The sequence below is a fragment of the Penicillium mononematosum genome (assembly GCF_028829835.1).
Source record: "Penicillium mononematosum strain IBT 11891 chromosome Unknown utg000001l:1.0-4488741.0:1.0-4491989.0, whole genome shotgun sequence".
Classification (NCBI taxonomy): domain Eukaryota; kingdom Fungi; phylum Ascomycota; class Eurotiomycetes; order Eurotiales; family Aspergillaceae; genus Penicillium; species Penicillium mononematosum.
The window spans coordinates 553223-574984 of record NW_026643271.1 but is presented as its reverse complement, the minus strand read 5'-3'; the positions used below and the strand labels follow the sequence as shown (position 1 = coordinate 574984).

The 21762-nt window shown below is 51.1% G+C and overlaps 8 protein-coding genes across 8 annotated transcripts; 3 read left to right on the top strand and 5 right to left on the bottom strand.

The window, feature by feature from the left end:
* Positions 1-306: 306 nt before the first annotated feature.
* Positions 307-1432, bottom strand: N7519_000196 (eukaryotic translation initiation factor 3 subunit F; the record flags this gene model as incomplete). Its single annotated transcript, XM_057286975.1, has 3 exons — positions 307-511; positions 567-1279; positions 1331-1432. 3 exons carry the CDS (start codon positions 1430-1432, stop codon positions 307-309), a joined length of 1020 nt encoding a protein of 339 aa, XP_057153058.1.
* Positions 1433-1657: 225 nt separating this feature from the next.
* Positions 1658-3906, top strand: N7519_000195 (UTP25 family protein; the record flags this gene model as incomplete). The annotated part of the gene is made up of 3 exons (XM_057286974.1): positions 1658-1785; positions 1838-2354; positions 2413-3906. The coding sequence occupies 3 exons, from the start codon at positions 1658-1660 to the stop codon at positions 3904-3906; spliced, it is 2139 nt and encodes a 712-aa protein (XP_057153057.1).
* Positions 3907-6890: 2984 nt separating this feature from the next.
* On the top strand, positions 6891-8337 carry N7519_000194 (DMT family transporter; the record flags this gene model as incomplete). Its single annotated transcript, XM_057286973.1, has 2 exons — positions 6891-7280; positions 7339-8337. 2 exons carry the CDS (start codon positions 6891-6893, stop codon positions 8335-8337), a joined length of 1389 nt encoding a protein of 462 aa, XP_057153056.1.
* Positions 8338-10179: 1842 nt separating this feature from the next.
* Positions 10180-10854, top strand: N7519_000193 (lysoplasmalogenase; the record flags this gene model as incomplete). Its single annotated transcript, XM_057286972.1, has 1 exon — positions 10180-10854. The coding sequence occupies one exon, from the start codon at positions 10180-10182 to the stop codon at positions 10852-10854; it is 675 nt and encodes a 224-aa protein (XP_057153055.1).
* Positions 10855-11672: 818 nt separating this feature from the next.
* N7519_000192 (choline-phosphate cytidylyltransferase) lies at positions 11673-13314 on the bottom strand (the record flags this gene model as incomplete). The annotated part of the gene is made up of 4 exons (XM_057286971.1): positions 11673-11798; positions 11890-12298; positions 12351-12701; positions 12806-13314. The coding sequence occupies 4 exons, from the start codon at positions 13312-13314 to the stop codon at positions 11673-11675; spliced, it is 1395 nt and encodes a 464-aa protein (XP_057153054.1).
* Positions 13315-14498: 1184 nt separating this feature from the next.
* N7519_000191 (PP2C family serine/threonine-protein phosphatase) lies at positions 14499-16482 on the bottom strand (the record flags this gene model as incomplete). Its single annotated transcript, XM_057286970.1, has 6 exons — positions 14499-14842; positions 14924-15166; positions 15222-15428; positions 15497-15581; positions 15649-16098; positions 16447-16482. 6 exons carry the CDS (start codon positions 16480-16482, stop codon positions 14499-14501), a joined length of 1365 nt encoding a protein of 454 aa, XP_057153053.1.
* A 1245-nt stretch (positions 16483-17727) lies between these two features.
* On the bottom strand, positions 17728-20550 carry N7519_000190 (putative transmembrane glycoprotein; the record flags this gene model as incomplete). The annotated part of the gene is made up of 1 exon (XM_057286969.1): positions 17728-20550. One exon carries the CDS (start codon positions 20548-20550, stop codon positions 17728-17730), a length of 2823 nt encoding a protein of 940 aa, XP_057153052.1.
* Positions 20551-21076: 526 nt separating this feature from the next.
* N7519_000189 (GNAT family N-acetyltransferase) lies at positions 21077-21595 on the bottom strand (the record flags this gene model as incomplete). The annotated part of the gene is made up of 1 exon (XM_057286968.1): positions 21077-21595. The coding sequence occupies one exon, from the start codon at positions 21593-21595 to the stop codon at positions 21077-21079; it is 519 nt and encodes a 172-aa protein (XP_057153051.1).
* Between the last annotated feature and the right edge of the window lie 167 nt (positions 21596-21762).

Below are 21762 nucleotides of genomic sequence, written 5' to 3'. Positions count from 1 at the left end.
TCAAGACAGACCGAGTCCGGAAGCCGTTGATGGGACGTGACCAGGCCGTAGTCCGTGAGCTCCGGAGAGAACATGTAAGCCTCGCGAGGAAAAGAGGAAGCCGGAAAAAAGGAAAAAGGAAAAAAGGGAAGAAGGCGGTAGAGGGATAGTAAACAAAGAAGCGAAAGACCCAAAAGTAATAACGTCAGGGAGGAGTGAGATAGAAAGGGAAGAGAACGTGAGAGATATCGACGTTCACTTTAAGGGGAGTAGTCCTCTCGCAATTGGTCACATTATGCATCAGCATTTTTTGCTGGGGGAAACCTCTCATGCGCGGGCTTCCTCGGCGCGGTCCTGGCGTGGGCGGCCTTGGCCCTTGCCACGCTGGTTGCGCTGGCCTTCGGTAGCGGGGCCTTCGCCGCCACCGCCGAGGGTAAGCTGGGCGGTTGCTAGCCGAGTAGAAAGCTCCATCTGTGTGCGCACGGTGTTGGCGAGGTAAGAAACGACCAGGACGTCCTGGATGTGGTTGTTGCTGTGGAGAGTTAGCATTAAGGAGCACCAGGGAAAGTAATGCAGATTCAACTTACAAGTCACGCTCAATGTCGGCAGGCTCGACCTTGGGGGCGAGAGCGAGAGCGTTAAGCAGGAACTGGCCCATGGCAGTCGAAGCGGGGGTCTCCTCGTCGATCACGGACTCGACGTAGCGTGAGACGCGGTCAACCATGGACAGGACCTCCTCAATGGCGCGCTCAAGAGACTCAATGTCGGAAGTGACGGAAGTGGAACGGTCCTCAGCATCCTTGGCGTTGGCGATAGACTCAAGACCACTCTTGTCGGCCTCGCCGTATCGGAGCTCGTAGGGAACGGGAATGAAAGCAGCGCTGTCGGCAGCACGCTCAGCGGTGACACCAACGGGGGCGGAAATATAGGCGCGGGTCTCGAGATCCTTTCCAGCCTCAGTAGAGACAGTCAGGTGGACAGCGGGGTGAGGCCAGGTACCATCACCCTGGCCGCTGTAGAAGTTCTGGATCAAAGCGGAGAAAGTGTTGAGCTCAGAGGCAGTGGCATACCAGCCAACCAAGACTTCGCGGGGGTTGGCCTTCAGGTGCAAAGCCAGCATCTGCTTGTGGTATTCCATATCGACTTCGACCTGGTCCTCAGCCTCGGAGTGGCCGACGGCGAAGGCGGATCGGACCTCGACCTCGCTTCCATCCTCAGATCGTGTTCCGAGGAGTGTACCGATGACTCGCTCCTGGTCGGCATTGCGGCGAAGAGAGTGGTCGAGAACTGAGAAGATGGCCTGAGGAATGAGCTTTACCCCTCAGATCATACACACATATCGCAAACATACCTGGGGTTGAATGACCACGTTCAGAGGGGCAGTGGTAGGAGCGGTCCCCACGCTAACGGGGCCGAGGGGGCGAGCGAGATGAAGGAAAGAATCTTCGGCCATGATTGATTTGGAGATGGATGGAATATCTTGCAAGTTTCAAGATCCAAACTTCCTTCGTTTCTCGGAGGTTCAATTTTTCCTTGGAAGTGGAGTGAGCCGCTCTGATTGTTCCGAATCTGTTGTGTGTGGGAAATTTCGCGCTAAGATAAGATAAGCCCCCCAAAATTCTCATTTCGGCCAGAACAGCTTTGGGAACTTGCTCCAACCTGTTTAATTATACCAAATATGCCTGCTCCTCGTGGTGGTTCTTTTAGAGGGGCTCGAGGCCGTGGTGGCCGTGGACGTGGCCGAGGTCGCGGTCGTGGTGGTCAAGGTCGCAACTCCTTTGCCACTTCACGACTGAACGAGTCCGAGTAAGTTCTTACAGTCTGAAGGTCTTTAACGGCTGTATCTAATTAGTACTAGATCAGACGACTCTTCTGGCGGAGAAGATGATGCTAGCGAGCAATCTCAAGAGGAATTGGGTGATGACACCCTTATGGATGAGGGCTCCAGCAGCGACGAAGAAGACGAGAATACTGAACGCCCTTACAACGAACTCCTTCAGCTACTTCAACCCAATGAGTCAAGCGGACCAGCTCGAAAGAAGCGCAAGATCACCACCGACCCAAACGCTGAGGTTCAAATAGCGCAACCCACAGAGGAACCAGAGCAGGGCGATGATGATTTGGAAGCCCAAGCGCCGTCCGACGATGAAGAGGAGGAAGCAGACGAGGATGAGGACCCATCTGCTCCTTTTGAGAAGCACTTTGATCTCCGCGAGAGTGCAGATCTGACCAAGCAGATTGAGCCTATCCAATCGAACAAATGGGCATCCGTCAAGAAAGAGGTGGATGGGCTACGACTAGTACATACTGTTCCCGACACAGGAGCAAGCAGCGCATCAATCCTTCCGCCATTGAAGAGTACAACCAATATCAAGGTACGAAGAGCAGACATGGGTTTTATATTGGCCCCAATGCTAACATGCAAATGCGCAGCTTAAGCAAAAATTGAAGTCTCGCGCGGCCGAGATCCTGCCTAAAATCACCGGTCAAGCCCAGATCATCGCGCCATATGTGTTCAACTACCAAGACGTTCTCTACGGTGCCCGCACTACTTCCAATGCAAATGAGATGCGCGATATTATGGCTTTACACTCTGTCAATCACCTGCTGAAGACCCGAGACCAGGTCCTCAAAAACAACGCCCGTCTGGCCAAGGACCCCGACACCGATATTGAGTGCCGTGACCAAGGATTTACCCGGCCTAAGGTGCTTTACATTCTGCCTACCCGACAGGCATGTGTTAAGGTTCTCGATGCCATCACCCGGATCTATCAGCCCGAACAGCAAGAAAACAAAAAGCGCTTCACCGACTCGTTCTCAGCGCCAAATGATGATTCTTGGGAGCACAAAACTGAAGATTTCCGGGAGCTTTTCGGCGGCAATGACGACGACATGTTCCGACTGGGTCTCAAGTTCACGCGCAAGACAGTCAAATATTTCGCGCAATTCTACAGCTCCGACATCATCCTAGCCAGTCCACTGGGTCTGCGTACGATCATGGACCAGTCCGACGCCAAGAAACGCGACCACGACTTCCTCTCCTCCATCGAGCTGGTAGTTGTCGACCACGCCGACGCCCTGCTCATGCAAAACTGGGACCACGTCGACTACATCTTCCAGCACCTGAACCTGCAACCGAAGCAAGCGCACGGCTGCGACTTCGGCCGCGTCCGCAACTGGTACTTGGATAATCAAGCCCGCCACGTCAGACAAACTGTAGTAGTCTCATCCTACATCACCCCCGAGATCAATGCCCTCTTCTCGTCCCACATGCAAAACGCCTCGGGCCGTCTCAAAGCAACCCCCACCTACGCCGGCGCCATCACCGAGCTCCCACTCGCAGTCCCCGTCAAGCAAACCTTCACCCGCATCGACAGCACATCGCCCATTAAAGACCCCGACGCGCGCTTCAAGCACTTCACAACAACTATCCTGTCCACGCTGGTGAAGAATATCACGCACGGCCGCGGAAAGGGCGGGGCCGGCACCCTCATCTTCATCCCCTCCTACCTCGACTTCGTCCGCGTGCGCAACCACTTTGCTACCTCTACGCAGACAACCAACGTCGCCTTTGGCGCTATCTCCGAGTACACCGAGTCGAAGGAGGCTAACCGTGCCCGCAGTCATTTCATGTCTGGCCGTCACTCTGTGCTCCTATATACCGAGCGCGCGCACCACTTCCGCCGTTACCAGGTCCGTGGTGTTAAGCGTGTGGTCATGTACGGGCTCCCGGATAACGCGCTGTTCTACGGCGAGATCGTTGGATTCTTGGGTCTTGATCCTGCGGCGTTGATTGAGGCTGCTGAGGGCGGTGTTCGTGCGCTGTTCTCGAAGTGGGATGCGCTGAAGTTGGAGCGTGTTGTTGGTACGTCTAGGACTGGAAATATGTTGCGGGAGAAGGGGGGTGACACGTTTACTTTTGTATGAATAGAGCTTGAGTATGCTTTTCCAGGTAGATATTATTTTGGTCATGGACTATCCCTCTATACCACTTCATCTGTTTTGTTGTTTGTATTGCGCCAGTCAGTTTCTGAGCTATTTTCTCCCCAAAGGGCTATATCAAGTCCGAGTTGTACCATCTATCTTATTAGCTTTGATTCCGAAGTGAGGGACATTGGAATATGAGATGAGAGATGTGGCTAGACTCTACATACATTTATGCACAGAACTATCGATATAGTATGTTCACGCACGGGTTTGCCTATATATATTACCTAGGATATCAGATGGCTAAAACCCATCACCATTCCAAGTTTGAGACAATTAAGAAGGCCATATATATTTATCATGTAGATATATCTTTCCTCCACATGTTGATGTGTACCATCCAATTGCTGTTCTTTGATAGTATGTGATTGCATCATCTGTTTGAGGAAAGCTGGTGCAATAGGGAAAATCATATATAGAAAATGCATAATAAGCCAGGATCAACATACTCTACATTACCTGGGAAAGCTCGATAAACCTACATGTGCCTACATGTCCATAACCAACTGGTCACTACCTAAGATCCGACCTTGGAACGTTCCAAATTGGGACTATAGGCAGTCTTATGTAATGCACATTCACGTGCCTGCCTCACCACCCACTCCCAAATAGGAAGGCGGTGTAATTCTGCCAAAAAGTGAGGTTAAAAGGAACTTCAGGGATAGACCTTTCGCCCTTCGGGGCATATGGTCAACTGAAAATATACAGAGAAGATTAGCATGGCCCCTGCACTAAGGATGACACGCATAATCAAAGAGAAGCTACAATTTTTTTTTATTCCTTCCAGGTCCAGTATTGAGGATCTAGGGTGTGGGGTCTTTTCGCAGTATATGGTTGGTTCTGCCATTTCGGCGAGTCACGTGACTCTGTCCAATAACGTCGTGGGCTCGAGACCCGCTTTGCGCGAACGGGTCCTGAATTAACAGCGAATCACGGTCGAGTATTCTTTCCTCTATACAATCAGAGAAGTGAGGTTATAAACAGTTCGAGGGATAGATATTTTGCCCTTCGGGGCATATGGTCATATGAAAATATACAGAGAAGATTAGTACGAACCCGTGCACTAGCAAAACGTACATAATCAAAGAGAAGCGCTTTTTTTTTTCCCTTACAGATTCGATACCGACGACTTGAGGTGCGGCGTTAAGTGGGTCTGCTGTCTGCCATCTTAGGTTAGACTGTGGGTCGTGGGTTCGAGCCAACTATTGGACGATTTTCTTATTTTCTCTCATTGGCTCCCTGGTTTATTTATCCATGGATGCTCCACCCGAATACCGGTACTACCAAGCTCAAGTGATATTGAATACGACGCTGTACATTTTCTCTATGATAATTGTTCGATATTTCACACAAAGAAGAAGTAACCCTGCGTTTCTAGGTCGGCAATAATATTGTGGATTCGGGGCAATGTATACTAAGATCAGATTGTTTCTCTATTCAAGTTGCACACTCTCAACGGCGAAGCCACAGTCATTGTGATGGACTATAAACTCGGCAAAGGATTTCACGGAGTGTAGAAGACAGATTTTCAGTCCAGGCCCGAAGCTTAGTGACTATGAAGTTGTTCTCATGCATGGTGTCTCTAGTTGTCGGAATATCCCTAATGATAACAGCTGCCCTGTAGCTGCTCTATAAGAATAAGATATTCAGAATACTATACCCGTATCTAGGTGCTTCCGATCTCAAAGCTAATACCTTGCTGGGCCGACTACATGTCCTAGGCTGTTTGTCGAATAAGAGGTGATACAGGTGAAACCCATGGATGAATTGCATACTATGACACGAATCAATTGTGAACCGGCATCTATATACATTAGAACCTTCCATGTTGCGAACGCAGAGAGCCTGTTTTAAAAAGAATGGTGCGTACATAATCTGTTTTGTACGGAGTAGCTAACTAGGGAATAATCACCAAACCCCAAAAAATACCAGTATAGAAGACACAGGGATCTACATAGTCCGCCCTGTCAAATTCGGACTTCATGGCATGATTGGGCATGAGAGTGTTATGCCTCAGCCTCACTTGTCGAACTAGCCCCCTCTGACCTCAGATTATTTACACGCAGAATAGAAGTCTCCTCTCAGGAGACTTGGAGCAAGTCTTCTCGCTTCAGACTTGACTGAGATCCAATCTAAACTGGAGTTTCACGCAATCTCAATCAGAGAGGTTATGAATCTGATCACAAGGATCGAGAAACAGGTCGAGTCTGAATCTGATCCCTTGCCAGACAAGTCAGTAAATTGGCATACCTCGGGAGTGGGATGAGTCTCCATTTGTGGGGATGAAGGAATCCACTGTGCTAGTCCGAACAACGGCCCAGCCAAGCTCGATGAAGCAAGTGCATTGGAAACCGTATGAGCCTATCTTGAATTATGTCGAGAGAAAAGGTTGAATAGGTAATATAACTGGTAGAGACGCATCAAAATCGGATATTCCTGTGTGTATATGTACCTTTAGACAATACAGTCATGTCAGGAGGTAAAGGGAAACGGATATCCGTTTTTGGTGTTTATGGAGTCGTACATAAGGTAGTCTAACACAGCGGTTGTCCACAACCAGGTAGGCAACCAGGTAGGCAAGATGTCCAGAATATTTCGAATCAAATAAATTCGAAGATGAAAATCATGAAAATGTCGAAAGTCGAAAAAGCAGAAAAGCAAAAAGCAAGAAAAGCGGTTAATCAACGGGCTCCACTCTCCACTTCATGCAGAAATCTCTTTTTAACCAAACTGCAATGCAGATATGACGACCTAGGTAGTATCTTTCCCTTTGGTTATACTGTTTATCTGCATATATTCTTCTCAAGTACACTGTACATTCGGAATTTATGAGATACTCCAGAAGAGAGAGAAAAGTCATCGCCTAGATCCTTCCCCCACAAAATCCCCGCACCGCCTCCAACCTCAGGATCACAGATCCCAGCATGGCCACTCCAAATCTTGATTCGGCCTCAGGTACTGGTCAATACCAGGATCATCCAGACGCGCCCCTGCCGATCCGGGTGGAGCAGTCGGCATCGAACTCGAGATCGGAGCAGAGATCGTCTTCAACGCAAACTCACCGCGACGATGAACGCTACTGCGAAAGCGACGAAGCCGAATCCCAAGCACTGGCTCAGTCAGATCCCATTCCTATCGAGGACGACGAGGAAGCCATCGCTATTGCCGCGGCTTCGCGACCCCGCCATGCATGGCAGGTATGGTGGTTGCGCAATAAGGGTATGGGGCTTGTCCTGTTGGCGCAGGCTTTCGCTGCCTCGATGAATGTCATGACGCAGGTCTTGGAGATTCATAGTTCTATGCATCCTTTCCAGGTAAGAGATAGAAAAAGATACTATTTCCGCATCCTTACACACCACTAACACCCCCCAGATCCTCTTCGCCCGCATGTCCATAACAGCAGTCGCAAGCTATCTATACATGTACATCGCCTCTACACCCTCCCCACTCGGCACACGCCCCGTCCGCGGTCTCCTCCTCCTCCGCGCCCTCTTCGGCTTCACCGGCGTCTACGGCCTCTACTACTCCGTACAATACCTCCCCCTCTCCGAAGCAACCGTGATCACCTTCCTCTCCCCGATAATCTCCTGCTACGCCTGCTCGCTCCTCATCCCCGGCGAGACCTTTTCCCGAAAACAGCTCCTCGCCGGCCTCATCTCCCTCGGCGGCGTCGTGCTCATCGCCCGCCCCTTCAGCAAGCGCGACCCCAGCATGACCATCGCAACCCCAACCGCCACCGCAGCCTGGGCATTAGGCCTGTCCACTTCAACGGTCGATAGACCCCCTTCCGAAACAGACTCCTACCACCATGTCATGGCGACGATCGTCGCTTTCCTCGGCGTGCTCGGTGCTTCGGGTGCTTACACTTCCATCCGTATGATCGGCCGTCGTGCGCACCCCCTCGTTTCGGTTACGTACTTCTCGTCCGTGACGACGGTTATTTCGTTCGTTGCGATGTTGACCGTGCCTTCTGTGCCGTTCCGGGTGCCTAATACCGTTGTGGAGTGGACGCTGTTGACGGGGCTGGGTGTCTGCGGGTTCCTGTTGCAGTTTTTGTTGACGGCGGGTTTGTCGTATGTCCCGCCTGCGTCTGTGTCGGATGGGAAGCCCATGGCGCAGGGGGCACGTGCCACATCGATGGTTTATATGCAGATGTTCTTTGCGGTGTTTTATGACAAGGTGGTTTGGGGGAGTACGCTGAGTCCGATTAGCTGGGTTGGGTCGGGGATTATCTTGGCCTGTGCGGTGTATGTGGCGTTTGCGCAGGAGAGTCCTGTTCAACAAGGGAGTGGCAGTGGAGTGGAGTATCGTGATGTTGGAGGATACAAGGACGCCACTGACGAGGAGAGAGGGGAGGAGAGGGGGAATTGAGTTTTGGGCTTGCATGAAGGCTTTGTATATATTCTTGGAGAGTTGTGCCAATTGGATTGGCCACTGGAGCAGAGTGCTCCGAGTGTCTTTCTCCTTCATACTACCTACCACCTCCGTACATGAAGTAAATGGAAATATCTCCATTCCAAACTCGACGTCATTGGGTTACAATCCGACAAATCCCGATTTTGATGCATTGGGAGTGAGTTAGTTACTACCTAGGTAGTTACTAGTTATATTAGTTATCTTAGTATATATAACTAGTCGACTCCATAAAACCCCCCCATAATTTCCCCATAAACCCCATATTCCCCATATTCTTTCTTTTGACACTTTGATCTACAACATAATGCGCCACTTCGACACCTGGGTCCTTCGTGATCCCTATTCCATCTGGCATTACTATCCAACTGGCCATCGCTGGCGCGACACCGTCCGTGATTTAATCCAATCGCGTGCAATCTGTTCCCCAAACAACCTCCATATAGACTGGAATGCATCAACATCATCATCATCACCAACGTCACCAACGTCAACCCAATTCCAATTTCAATTCCAACCTCAACAATCCCCCCTCCTCCGTCTCCCCCAGAACTCCGCCAAATCATCTGGTCTTACGTCCTCACCAACTCATCCACCCCAAACACCCAAAGCCCCCAAACCATCCATTTAGTCCAACTCAAAGGCAAAATCCGCCACGTCCGTTGTCCAGAGCCTCACCACCACCATCAAAATCAAAATCAGAATGACTCCCAATCATCTCAACTAAACCAAAACCACCCAAATCCCTCCCTAACCCAAAACCGCCACTGCTGCCCTACAACCCCAGCCCGCTGGCGCATCTACGACGGCCGCGTCCCCGGCCACAGCGACAGACTCCTCTACCCACACACCCACTCCCACCTCCCCTCAACCCTAAGCAATAGCAACAGCGCCCTCTTGCGCGTCTGTCGCTCCATCTACTACGAAGCAGAGACAATCCTGTACAAAGCCTCGCATTTCGACGTCGACGATCTATACACCTTCATCGCGTTCGCGACGTCGCTCTCCCCTGCCGCCCGGAATGCCATCGCCCGATTGACTGTCCAGTGGATGCCGATCTGGGTGCCCATGGCTGGGTTGGATCATAAGGGGTCGATATATGCGCATACGCATAGTGATGAGTTGTGGGTGCGGTTTTGGGAGATTGTTGCTTCGCTCGAGGGGTTGAGGGATTTGGGGTTGAGTTTGGATTTGGGGAGGTTTACGAGTGTTGTTGGGAATACGGGTGAGGCGGTGGTTTCGGGCCAGAGGATTCCGTTTGGGATTATGGAGGAGTGGGTGAAGCCCATTCTTAGGGTTAGGGGGTTGGAAGGGTTTGATTTGGCGGTTACGGCCAGATGTGATCTTCTGGCTAAGGGGGTTGTTGAGGGGGAGTTGGTTAGGGATGTTGGGCTTTTGAGGGAGGCGTTGAGGGGGATATTGTGTAGGCCGAGGGAGAGGAAGAAGAAGGTGGAGGAGAGGAGGAGGATGAGATTGGCGATTACTGTTTGATTTATTGATTTATTGATACCCTATTGTTTAGATACGTACTTGCTCATATCATATTCTTATACAACATACTTATATAAACTGTTAACTTGTTTAATCACAAGCAAATGTCCCAGGTCAACTCATCGCCAAGAAAACTGCTTAGGCTATTAATTAGAGGACTTCAATTCCTCCATCTGAACACTCTCATCTCCTCAAATCTCTATGGATATCCCAATTTCACCTTCAGCCTGCCTTCTACTAGGCTCCCTGCCCTTATTAGTCCTCTCAGAATGGAAATCCACATCACACACAGGCACCGCCGTCTTCAAAATGCTCTCCTCACTGGCTTTCCTTAGCAGTCCATTGCTCCTATCCACAAAGTGGACAGACTACCGTCGTCTCATCACCATCGGTCTGGGCTTTTCCTTACTGGGCGACTTCTTCCTTATCCCTTCGCACCATGAATTCCATGGCTTGAACAAAACCCCATCTGCCAAATCCGAAGCAAAATCAGAAGGAAATGTATCCATATCTTTCCAGCTCGGTATCCTCGCCTTCGCAGCGGCTCATATAGCCTACACTATGGCCTTCCTGCAGGATTCCAGCGACACCTCCTGGACGACGTTTGCCGTCATGTTCGTAGGGACTCTGGGCGCTGCAAGATGGTTGGGGGTCATATATCCCCCGCCACGTTTCTCTCTCCGGAACAATGTACTGGACCTCGCTGTTGCTCCAGATATGAAGCCGTTGGTTTCGGTTTATGCCGTTATCATCGGTACGATGTTTGCCGCTGCTACTTCCACCTCTCCCTTGATCGTTCCGACGGAATGGTGGCACTCGCGAGCCCTGGGCGCCGCTATGTTTGTTGTAAGCGATCTCTTTGTCGCGAAGAATGCCTTTGGCAGATCTTCTGCGCCGAAGGGCCGGGGCTGGCTCCGGATCTTTGTGGGTTATGCGCTTTATTTCTGGGCTCAAATGGTCATTGCTGGAACAGTGCGAGCATAACTTGTATAGACCACACTGAGCCGGGATGTTCCATGGCAATATCCAGGCTATGCGGAGGGTAGGTCTATGACCCTCCCGGGTCCGAATTTGGATCTCCGATCCAGGTATGTCTTAGGGTAAACGCCCACAGATATAGTTGTACAGGACATACAACATATGCTATACAAAACACAAGGCGCATCAATCAAATCCAGTAATCTGCCAAGTTTCAATTGAATTGACGCAATCGGAAACTAAAACAAAAGCCATCTCTATCTATGTGCAATCCATATCCGGACACGATCAAGGCCGTGTACCTCGATCAGCTGTCCATCCAACTTTTATAAACAAAAACAGACAGCAAAGTATAGCCTTGGACCAAGATCAATCATCATGATCAGATGAAATGAGTCAGACCAACTAACATCATTCATCAAAGGCCATATACACATCAAACAGGGAACAAGTTCATTGGAGTATTAAGGGGAGGAGCGTTGAAACCGCCGAACCACAACCAAAGCAAAGATCACAAAAAGGAACATATCAAATGACAAAAGGCCTGTATCGAAGCCGAACCAGCCAAGTCCGGCATACAGCCCACTCAAAGAAGAGGAAAAAAAGAAAAGACACCACGCGCCCGACATAGGAAAAAGCCGCCAGTTACGGCACAATTTGTAAAGTATAAGACACGAACCGAATGCAAGATGAAAAGATGGATACATATGCAAAGGAATAGGAGGAAAGGTGTATTGGGGAAGGGGGTAAATTGACACTACAGGAACTGGACACCAATTCGTAGCTTTGGCGGGACAATATGGCTTCAAAGGCAACCAAGTCATCTACTTCGCAGAGACGTGACCGGCACGACCACGCACCTCTTCCTCGTAGCCGTTGTTGTGCTCGGGCTCGAGTTCTTCGTCGGTGGGACTGTGCATGCCGCTGGGGGGTCCTGAAGGGATTGGCGACTGCGGGCCATCTGTATGAAGCACATTAGCACGAGTTAACACTGAATAAAGCGGCGCTGCATATCCATAGATTTTGTGGGAGGTGACTTACCCAAGCACGCACACCTCCGATCAGTCCAAGACTGTACCCAGTAGCAAAATCCTCATTGCGGCGCGAGCCCATGGGGCTATCCGCCCGGTTGTGCTCCGCACCTACACGCGACAGGTGCGACTTGCTGCCCCCTGTCGGGCTGGTGAGGGGCCCACGCATTCCCCAGTCCATGCTGTTGCGGGCGCTGGGCGCGGGGCTGTTAGGGCGGCTGTTCTGCCAGATCTGGCGGAGTTCACGGCCGAGCTCCTGGCCGGTCATGGTCCAGTTGTTGCGGATGTTGTCACGCAGCTCGGCAACGTGACGCTTGATCTCGAGCTCGTTCTTCTTCAGCCAGGAAACGTTGAGTTCTTGGCGTGAGGCGCCGCGCTTGAATTGACGGGAGATATATTGGTCGTAGTCGCGGACGACCCTGCGTATGTCAGCTTTGGTCTATTAGATTTGATGTGGGAGGTGGCGCATACCGTGTGATGATACCAGTGGTACTGACACCCTCTGTACGCTGCGTCACCAGGAACTTGCCCTGTTCCTTGATAGGCCCGTAGATGTCATCACCCTCAGCAGCCTCGTAGGGCAGATCGTCGTGGGCAACATAGTCGATCTTGTGCTCAGACAGGAACTCCGGAGTCACAATCCACGGACAGCAGGGGATAACCTCGTCGACCCACTTGCAGTGACGGATGGTCTCGGCGCGCTCGGCGCCGCTGAGCACTGTCAGACCCTTGCGCAGGTGTGTCTCCTCATCGCCAGTAACACCAACAATCAGATAAGTATCGGGGAAGGCCTTCTTAGCTTGCTCAAGCTGTCTCATGTGGCTATAAATTGATAGTCAGTAACTATTACCCAATTAAGCAAGTCCACAGCCCGAGAAAAATTGGGGGCTAAAACTAAAACTCGGTCCGCTCGTGTGATCACCTACCCAAGGTGGAATAAATCAAAAACACCGTCCGCATACACGCGTACTGGGCGACCCGTTGGGGGTGGGTTGGTGTGGTAACCCACGGGATCCTGCAAGCGTCCAAAAACCGGGGGTGCCATCTGCTCCTCTGTAACAGGCTCATCATCTTCGGGCAGGTCGATATGTAAACCGGGGCGCGACCGAGGGCCACCCTCAATATCGCTGCTGGCGACAGTTGTCTCAGATGGCTCGCCGGGGTCTTCCTTGTTGACCGGCTCGACCCCGTTTACCTCGGTGTGGCTTGCGGCATCGGCGGCAGCGGCCTTGCGGGCCCGTTTAGAAGGATGGCGGGTGCCATTGGAGCTGTTGGAGTTGGCATTGGCAGGCCCCGTTGAGTCCTCGCCGCCTTCTTCGCCGGACGCGTCGCGTGAAGACGGCTGGAGGTCGGCTGTGACGTTCTTGGGGACGGGCGCGGGAAGGTGGGAGGCGCTGCGCTTGCGCTTGCCGGCGGGTGAGGTAGATGGCGACATTATAATTTTGGCCCTGGAGAATAAAATGAGGGTTCTCTTCCGAGGGAAATGAATGAAAGGTTGGGGATGGGGAGAATTAGGGAGAGAATGAATGTTGAACCCTTAATGACGGCAACCCGGTTTTAGGAGAGACTGGTATTTTTCTGTTTGGGAACAGAGTGGGGGCGCAACTCCGCCGTTATAAGCCACGGTTCCAGGGGTTTAGAGTGTACGGGGCTGAATCTTACAATACAGAGAATTGAAAATATGGGCATGATGTTGCAAATTAAGTCTTGGCACATCTGACTACACTTGACCACGTGTGGGTTAGGTAGCCCTAGACATACAGGGGGTAAGACATCGTGAATATCCTTCTATGTGCTCCATTACTATCATATATCACCCTAAAATAGGAGATTGGCATTTCAATTGTAGAAATTTTCCCATTGTTCCCCTGGACCTACGTCAGCAAACATAGACTTTCTCTCTCACAACTCCATTGCTTAAAATAGAACCGTGAAACGACATCTACCAACGTACAAAGAAAACGCTCAATGCATCAGATATACGCCAAAGGGTATGTAAATGACCATTGCCATTGCCCATTGCTCACCCTGACGATGTCTCAATCAATACCCAGCTCTACCAGCTTGCGCCCCTAGCAAGTACTCACTCTCATATAGACCAGACAACAGATCAATGAATAGGGAATTGACCGGGGGATTAGAAAGGGGGAAAAGCCCGAAAAAAAATAGGAAAAGCGGATAGGGAAGTGTAGGTAAATGGCTCGTCAATAGCGGGCATTTTCTGCGGTATCTCGTTGTGGTGATGGCATAAAATAAGAAACGTGTTTCATGAGGCCCATTTGGCTCCCGGCGAAGGGCTCTCTTTCAACATCGACCCTCCCATGGAAATCTCAAAGTTCTTGTCTTTCATCTCATTCAATTCCGTCTGGGTCTCTTTGCCGCATTTCTCGTCTCTGACAATATCCATTTCAAGTCGAAGGAGCTTTAAAAAAAAGTGTAAACAGGCTCGGGACCAGAGCCCGACGATAACTAATCGCAAAACAAAGAAAGGGGGAGGAAAACAGGGCATAGATCGTGGAATCAAGGGGAAGGGTCGTTGACAGTAGGTAAAGGGAAACAAAACCAGATTGAAACCAAAACAGGGAGGACCAATCGATAGACTGTTCACAAGTTCATAGTCTACGATGCGGGCTTCTCTTTCTCGGCGTCAGTGGAAGCCGGGGATTCGGATATCTGAGCAGATGTCCCGCTGCCATTCTCCTGTTTCTCCTGAGGACCCGGAGTGGCCTGGCGGTCGTTCCGAGTACCTGATTCGTGCTGCACCTGGTTGGTAAGGTCCTGGTCCTCCTCGGTCTGGTCAAAAAGCTCCTCGTCGTTCTGGTCCGTGATGACCTCAGTGCCATCACCCAGGAGAATAATGCGGCCCGAACGGACACTGAATCCACGGGAACGCTCCATCTCCAGATCATATTCATCCGGGGTATCCTCAAACTGGTTCCGGATTCCGGGGCCGCGGAACTCGGCTGCACGAACTGGCCGTCAGCACGAAGAAGTGGGGACGCTTTCGGGTTCCTCGGGAGACTTGCCGTACTCGGGCGGAGCACAAGGTCCATCCCCGTTCGCAACCCGCTCTGCAATCTGGTTATACCACTCCTCCTTGGTCTTGCCTTGTAGGAGTCCAATGACAGTCATGGTCATGTTGTCGCATCCAACACCGCCGGTTTCACTGTTCGAGGCAAGGCAGTTGTCCATCATGTTCTCACAGATCTGGGCGAGGGGCTGCTTCGCAGCAATGCCTCTACGGACAAACTCAACCACAGCCTGGGAGGATTGGCAATCCCAGATACCTGTATATGGGTCAGCATTTAGACTGGCGAGGGAGAGTAATGATAGAAAGCATACCATCACAGGCAACCACTAGGAACTCATCATCATTCGTCAGCTCGTGAACGGTCACATCGGGGTATGCGGTGACGATTTGCTGTTCGGGAGAGAGCTCAGGGCTCTTCTTGAATTCGAAGTCACCGATAGCACGGGACAGGGCAAGGTTGCCATTGACACGGCCGAAATCGACGAAGCCACCAGCAGCGGTGATACGGGCCTTCTCGCCTGTAGTAATTCTTTGTCAGATCCCCATCGTGTTCCATGTAGCGACCTGTATGATTCTATGTACTTACCCTCGTTCTGAGGCTTGTGGTCGAATGAGAGGGGCTTTGCGCGTCCTTTGACACCCAAGACAGATCGTGAATCACCAGCGTTAGCCTATGACCCGTCAGTTTGAATTTCTTCAATCCAATATTAGATTTTTTTCCCCAAGACCATAACATACCACCCAGATCTTCTTCTGTGAGATAATGGCCGTGGAAGCAGTACAGCCAGACACCTCCTCCTCATAACGGGGGTCTGGGCCCAAGTCAGCGATCCAGCATGCGGTACCTCGGAAACAACACAGCACAAACCTTCCAAAATAGCCCTGATCGGTCGCGAGGAAACCATCCTTCATGGCCTGTTCAATATCGCCCTTGGCGAAAGCATCCTGTCGAGAGACGATCTTGTGCAGGTTCTCGCCGGTGAATAATGCCACTTTGTCTCCACCGTGGCCATCGTACACACCAAAGAAGGCGAGACGGTGTTCCGGATCCGTCGGTTTGTCGTCGGTGCCGGTATACTTCGCCTGGAGGTCAAGGACTGTAGCGTGGGCGTCCTCCATGCTGATTCGCCAGCCCTGCATGGCCGACACACCATACACACAGCAGTCATCCCCGCCTTCGGACGATGTCTGTACCAAGCAAAAAATAACACGTTAGTTACACTCGATGCTTTTCCACACAACATATGCAAGGCTGCCTGGTAGGATCGCGATGCCAGTTCGTGGTCGAACCACCCCCACTACAGCTGGACTACCCAAGACCCCGCATGGCAACCCGAGGAAGATTCCTCCGAGCGACAGCACGGACGATTTGTTCAACTGGAAGACCTGAGAGATACTCGGTCCATAACCCCCCTGATTCTGGGGTATGACAAGAGCCAAGAAAAGGGGGGTGTGTTTAGAAGCCATAGAAAGACATTGGAGGGTCACAATGGGCCAGTGTGGGGTGTGAATCAAAAAAGCGAAATATCGACTGACCTTTTCGACCACCGGCTCCGATAGGGTCTGACCCATATTGGCAAAGATTGAATAATTCGGGGGGAGGTGGAATCGAGGTTTCCGGATCGAAGTGTGGAAAATGCTGGAGGTGCTGGAGGTGCTGTAGGGAAAGGGTCAGATGAGGGCGCAGGGCTTTCAGCGCGTCTGGGTCCCGCGATAAGTGGGGAACGACGGAGGATGGATTTCTTGCCTCTCTGTACTTGGATGTTTTAGAAGAGAGGTAGGGATTTCGCAGATAATATTGAAAGGACAATTTCAAGGAAGCTTAAGAGGAGAAAGTCCGAGTCCTGAGATTCTCGCAGAGATTTCCTGGTATTGCGTTTACCGCTTTTGTTACGCCGTGCTCTATAGGGTCACGTGAGGAGGAGTCGAACTGGTTTACTGGGAGATTTTGAAGGAGTTTGAGATTTGAGAGCATATTTTTGGGAAAAGAAGTCTGTTGTCTGTAGTTAGTATCTAGTATATTGAGTCTTGTATCTCGTTGACGCTGAAGGGGAAGTAAATAGGGGCTATGTACTAGTCAAGAGTAGTCAACCGTACAGTCACGCCATATTCAAGATGGAAGATGGCTGACTTTCATATTGGAAAAAAAAGACTACACTATTCTATCTATAGGGAATAACTTACTCCTCTTTGCCTCTCATACTACGCTCACGAGAGTGTTGGAAATTACTGCGAAGAAGGCGACATCCAGTGAATCCTAACAGTGGCCACTACCTAGGTATACAAGTCTCGTACTATCTCAACACTGGCATATCAATAGTTCGTGCCGTACTAATATATGTCCCATTCAGTGGAATACTTTGCATCCTCCGAGCCTTCCGCTTGGGTAGTATCATAGGTCCAAGGTCCGTCTGCAATCACATTGGCCTCAAGACCCTTATTGAACCTAGCTTCTATGTTAAATAGCGCAGTGTTTGGAATACCATTCAGAGACGAATACTAAAAGAAGATTTACTCAGTGAGCAAAAAGGGGCAAGGGGTGAGTACTAAAGCGGAAAGGGAAAGCTATGTCGCGCCTAAAGTCCGGTGTATATGCACCCTGATACACCGAAACAATCCAGATGCAGAGATATTATTATTCGCACCAAAACCAGATCAACTAGTATAAAAGACTTGAAATACCAACCAATCAACCATAGAAAAGCCAATGGATATCATGTTCGCAATGCCTGAGAACGCCAGAAACAAAGAACAAGACCAAAACGAGAAAGATATAGAGATATAAGACGTGAAAAAAAGAGACCGAGAAGCCAAAGATCAAACAAATGCCAGCTCCCCACTACTAGCTACAGGAAGACTCCGATTATCGGAATTCTTCAGCGGCCGCGGGGGCTCAACGGGTGACGACAACCACCACTCGTGATTGGCGCCTTTGTTAGGGTTGGCCTTGCGCGACAGATGCTCATCCAGATCCGAGATCATAGACGAGCTGGGCGGCATGGCATTTTCATCATTCACTTTCTGAGGTTGAGAGTTGCCCTGGCCTTCCAACTGCCGACCACTGCCCATACTATTTTCGCTCCAGCACTGCGGAAGTGGGGAGATAGCACCGCGGTAGTCTTGTGCAATACTCAGCTGGCTCTGGCCATATGCACTGCCCTCAGCAAGGGGAAACAGACCGGTCTGGCTCTGATACTGGGAGAAGCGGTTGGTGGTGGTGTTGTCGTCACCGTATTCCGATGCCGAGATCGCAGTCGACAAGGGCCGGTCTTGCATAGATTGGCGGTATTCATCGCTGAAGGTTGATACGGAGACAGTGTCCGCGCGGCTGCGCGTGCTGCGGTTTCGGTCGAGCGCGCGCATGCCGGAGGAAGTGCGCCGGCTGATCTGCGCGGAGAAAAGAGGGTTGGAGGAGTTGCGGTGCTTGGCCCGGCTGTGGACAAAGGCTTCCAGGGAGTCGGCTTCGGAGATAATAGAGTCGTCGGGCTCAACAGTGCGTAGGGTCATGCGCCTGTAGTTTTCGGGGATGCTAGATGCCATGCTGTGGCGCATGCGTCCTGCTGCTGGCGGACGCGAAAACATCGGCGCCATGTTTGTTAGGCTGGTCTCATCGCTTATCATTGAGGCTCGGGCGTTTTGCCATGATGTGTGCACCACGCCGTGACCGGGAGGTCCGAAGCCGCCGGCGCCATGGCCGGCTCCGCTGAATCGTACAGGCAGTCCAGAGGCAATGGAGGAGATACCGCTGGAGCGCTTTGAGTATCTCTTGGACTTGGAAGATTGGAGAGATTCTCGCTTCATGGCCCGCGGTTGGATCGGCTTCAACGGCTCTCGTCGAGACCGGTTGGTGGCCCTACGACGCACGGGACTGCTCGTGTATGAGAGGCGATTGTTTTGCTTCTTGGAAGGCGAGACGGCTTCAACGGGTTTGTCCTCTTGGGTGACGGTGTCCCGCCGTGGAACAAAGCCCCCACGAGTGGGAGAGTTGCGAGCAGGAGAGCGAGGGGGAATAATGGGCTCAGGGATAACAAAGTTAACTGGGTTCTCCCGTTTATCAAATGATGCCACATTCCACGCTGGCCCAAGTTCGAGCTTGGGGATCGACGACGGTGATATAGGACTCATCCAATCTTCGGAATTGTCATCGCGCGAGGGTCTTTCCGTCATGGATGGCTGGCAATTAGGGACATCTGGCCTAACAGGTCGTGGTGGAGCTTTTCTGTCGGATGAACCCTCTTCAATTGTGGGTGAGTTCTTGCGGCTACGCCAGCAGCAGAAGAGAATCAACAGACTCAGAATCACCACTAATGGGACCACGACTGAGATGGCGATGATGCCAGCCTTCTTATGATCGGGGCTGCCAGTATCAGTGAACGGATCTGTGGGGTTCGAATGTGTGTCCGAGGCTTTGAGCACATCGAGAACGAAGTCCATTGTGTCTTCGGTCGACCCTTGATATGCAGTAAGAGGTATGGTGAACTTTTTGGGATCCATGTCGTCTGGAACGTGTCCATAAAGAGTCTTGTTGTCCGAGAAATAGGTAAGCCACGCGAGGTCATTGTCCAAATCGACCTCCAGTTGTACAGAGTCATCGGTGAGGATGGACTGGTTGAACACAAATTTGAAGTCTTGGCCAATGGCTGCCTCACAGCCATTAACGGTGTCGAGGAATAGCTTCAAGAACTCTAAGCGAACCATCAAGTGCGCTTGATCCTGGAAAGTGTCTGTAACGGAAATAGTGATGTTCTGATTCACAGCATCCTTGGGTGGAGTCCCGCTCAGCGATATATTCTCCTTATCCAGCTTCAGCCAGTTCGGCAATTCAGCATCGACGTTTGCCAGCTCGTTGATAGAAACTGGCGAACCGTCCATAGACAGAAGGCTAGTGAATTTGGGGCTGTTGAACTCTTCTCCTCTCGTGAGGTTGAAGTTTTGGACAGTCTCATTGAATGTCAGGATATGGGGACCGATCGAGAGTTGAAAAGTCACGTTGGCCGCACTGTATCCAGCTACATCTGATGCGATCAGCTGGAAAGTAAATGTTTGGGGCCCGGCGCCTGGGAAAGCAGGGCTATTCCCAGCAAATTTTAGGGCTGCCGGGTCGAAGGTGATCCAGGATGGAAGCGGGGCGTTGTTCGGCGAAGTTCCGTAGTATATCGTGGACGGATGCGTGTTGTCGAAGGTATCCTGATCAAACTCAATCGAGAATTGACGACCCGGGTGGATGAACAACGTGGCAGGGTATGAGACTGGTCCCAATTTCTGCAGTTGAGGCACAAGTGGTTTGTTCACCGTCGGTCCCTGGTCTGCTGTCACAATTAAAGTAACGTCCATGCTGTCCTTTTCTGATCCATTTGATGCCACAAGCTTAAATTCGTTGGCGCCACTGTCACTTGAGTCTGGCGTTCCGTACAGGGCGAGACTGCTGCTGTCCACTTCGAGCCATGATGGTGCATTTAATAGCGAGTATTTAGTGTCCGCGTCAGTGTTGGCGAAAGTACTTTGGGCGAATTCAAATCGGAAAGGCTGTGAAACTCGTGCAACAGGTGGCAATTGCGCGTTTATGGGATAATTGGCAGACAAGGATGCTGCACTGGCGACTGATAGGAAAACCAGTACGATGGTGAGTAAGAACGCCATGGTCGATTAAGAAAACGCGAGCACGGTGGAACTGTATATAGCTGGAAAAGACACAGCTAGCTCACCGATCACCAACGGTGTTTCCAATCTCACGGCGGAAGATAGTGAAAGTAGTCAAGATGGAAAGAAAGAGATTCGGGACGAAGATGAAAGAGTATCACGCATGATCTTCCAGAAAAGGATCGCGGTCCCTCTCGAACCCAAGGGACCAGGGAGACATTCAGGGCATGCCCTTTCAAAAAAGCCATACCTGGATATGTTGGATATCGCGGAAGTATGTAGCAGAATGACAGCGGAGAATGGACGCAGGTCCGATCGCTATAATCTCACGTTTCGAAGATGCCCGTGTCCATGCAAGGGATAGCCATAGGTGGCTCCTGCGGCGGCCAAGGAGCATAGACGCGCCCTACCACCATGACTTATTACCCCTCGGACTTATTCAAAAGGGACCGATAAGGCAAGGAACTGTTTTAGTGGGAAGGAAAAAGGCCCGAAGGGTGCAGCATTGACGGCAGTGGCTCAACCATCAAGCTTGTAAATCTAGGACCATTTTGATTCCTGTTCGCCCAGGGGCGTAGTAATCAGGGATGACTTCACGTTCCTCGAATCCAATGCGGAGATACAAGGCGCGTGCAGGCTCCCTGGCCTGGTCTACCCAGAGTTGAATATACTGGCAGCCCTCCTTTCGCAGGCGCTGCTGAATGTAGGACAGCACCTCCTGGCCAACACCTTGACGGCGGTTAGGCTCTGTTACACAGACCTTGTGCAAAAGCGCAATGCCCTTCTGTCGGACATAGACCGCATAGGCAATCAGATCAGATTGCGATCCCTTGGCTCGAATCGCGTACAGAACTCGCGTGTTAGGCTTTTTTCGCCACAAGTCCTCGCCGAACGGGAATGCCTCATTAGTGGGAAAGGTCTTTTTCTCGACGCGTGAAATCTGGGCAAGAATCTCCAGTGCCTCGTTCCTCTTCAAGGAATGAATGTCCGAGATGGTGAGGCCGGGCATTCCTCCCATTGCTCCCATTTCGTATTGAGGTGCCATTCCGGATTACGGCTGACTAGATTTAACACGCGCCTTTTCCAGATATTTGACACTGTAACTGTGTCAGTCTATGCTGTGTAAAAGTACTAAGTTGGTTCAAATGCACTCCGCAACTACCTCCGAAATATTGGGCTAAACCTTTGTACCCAGGTATACCGCCCTCCAAA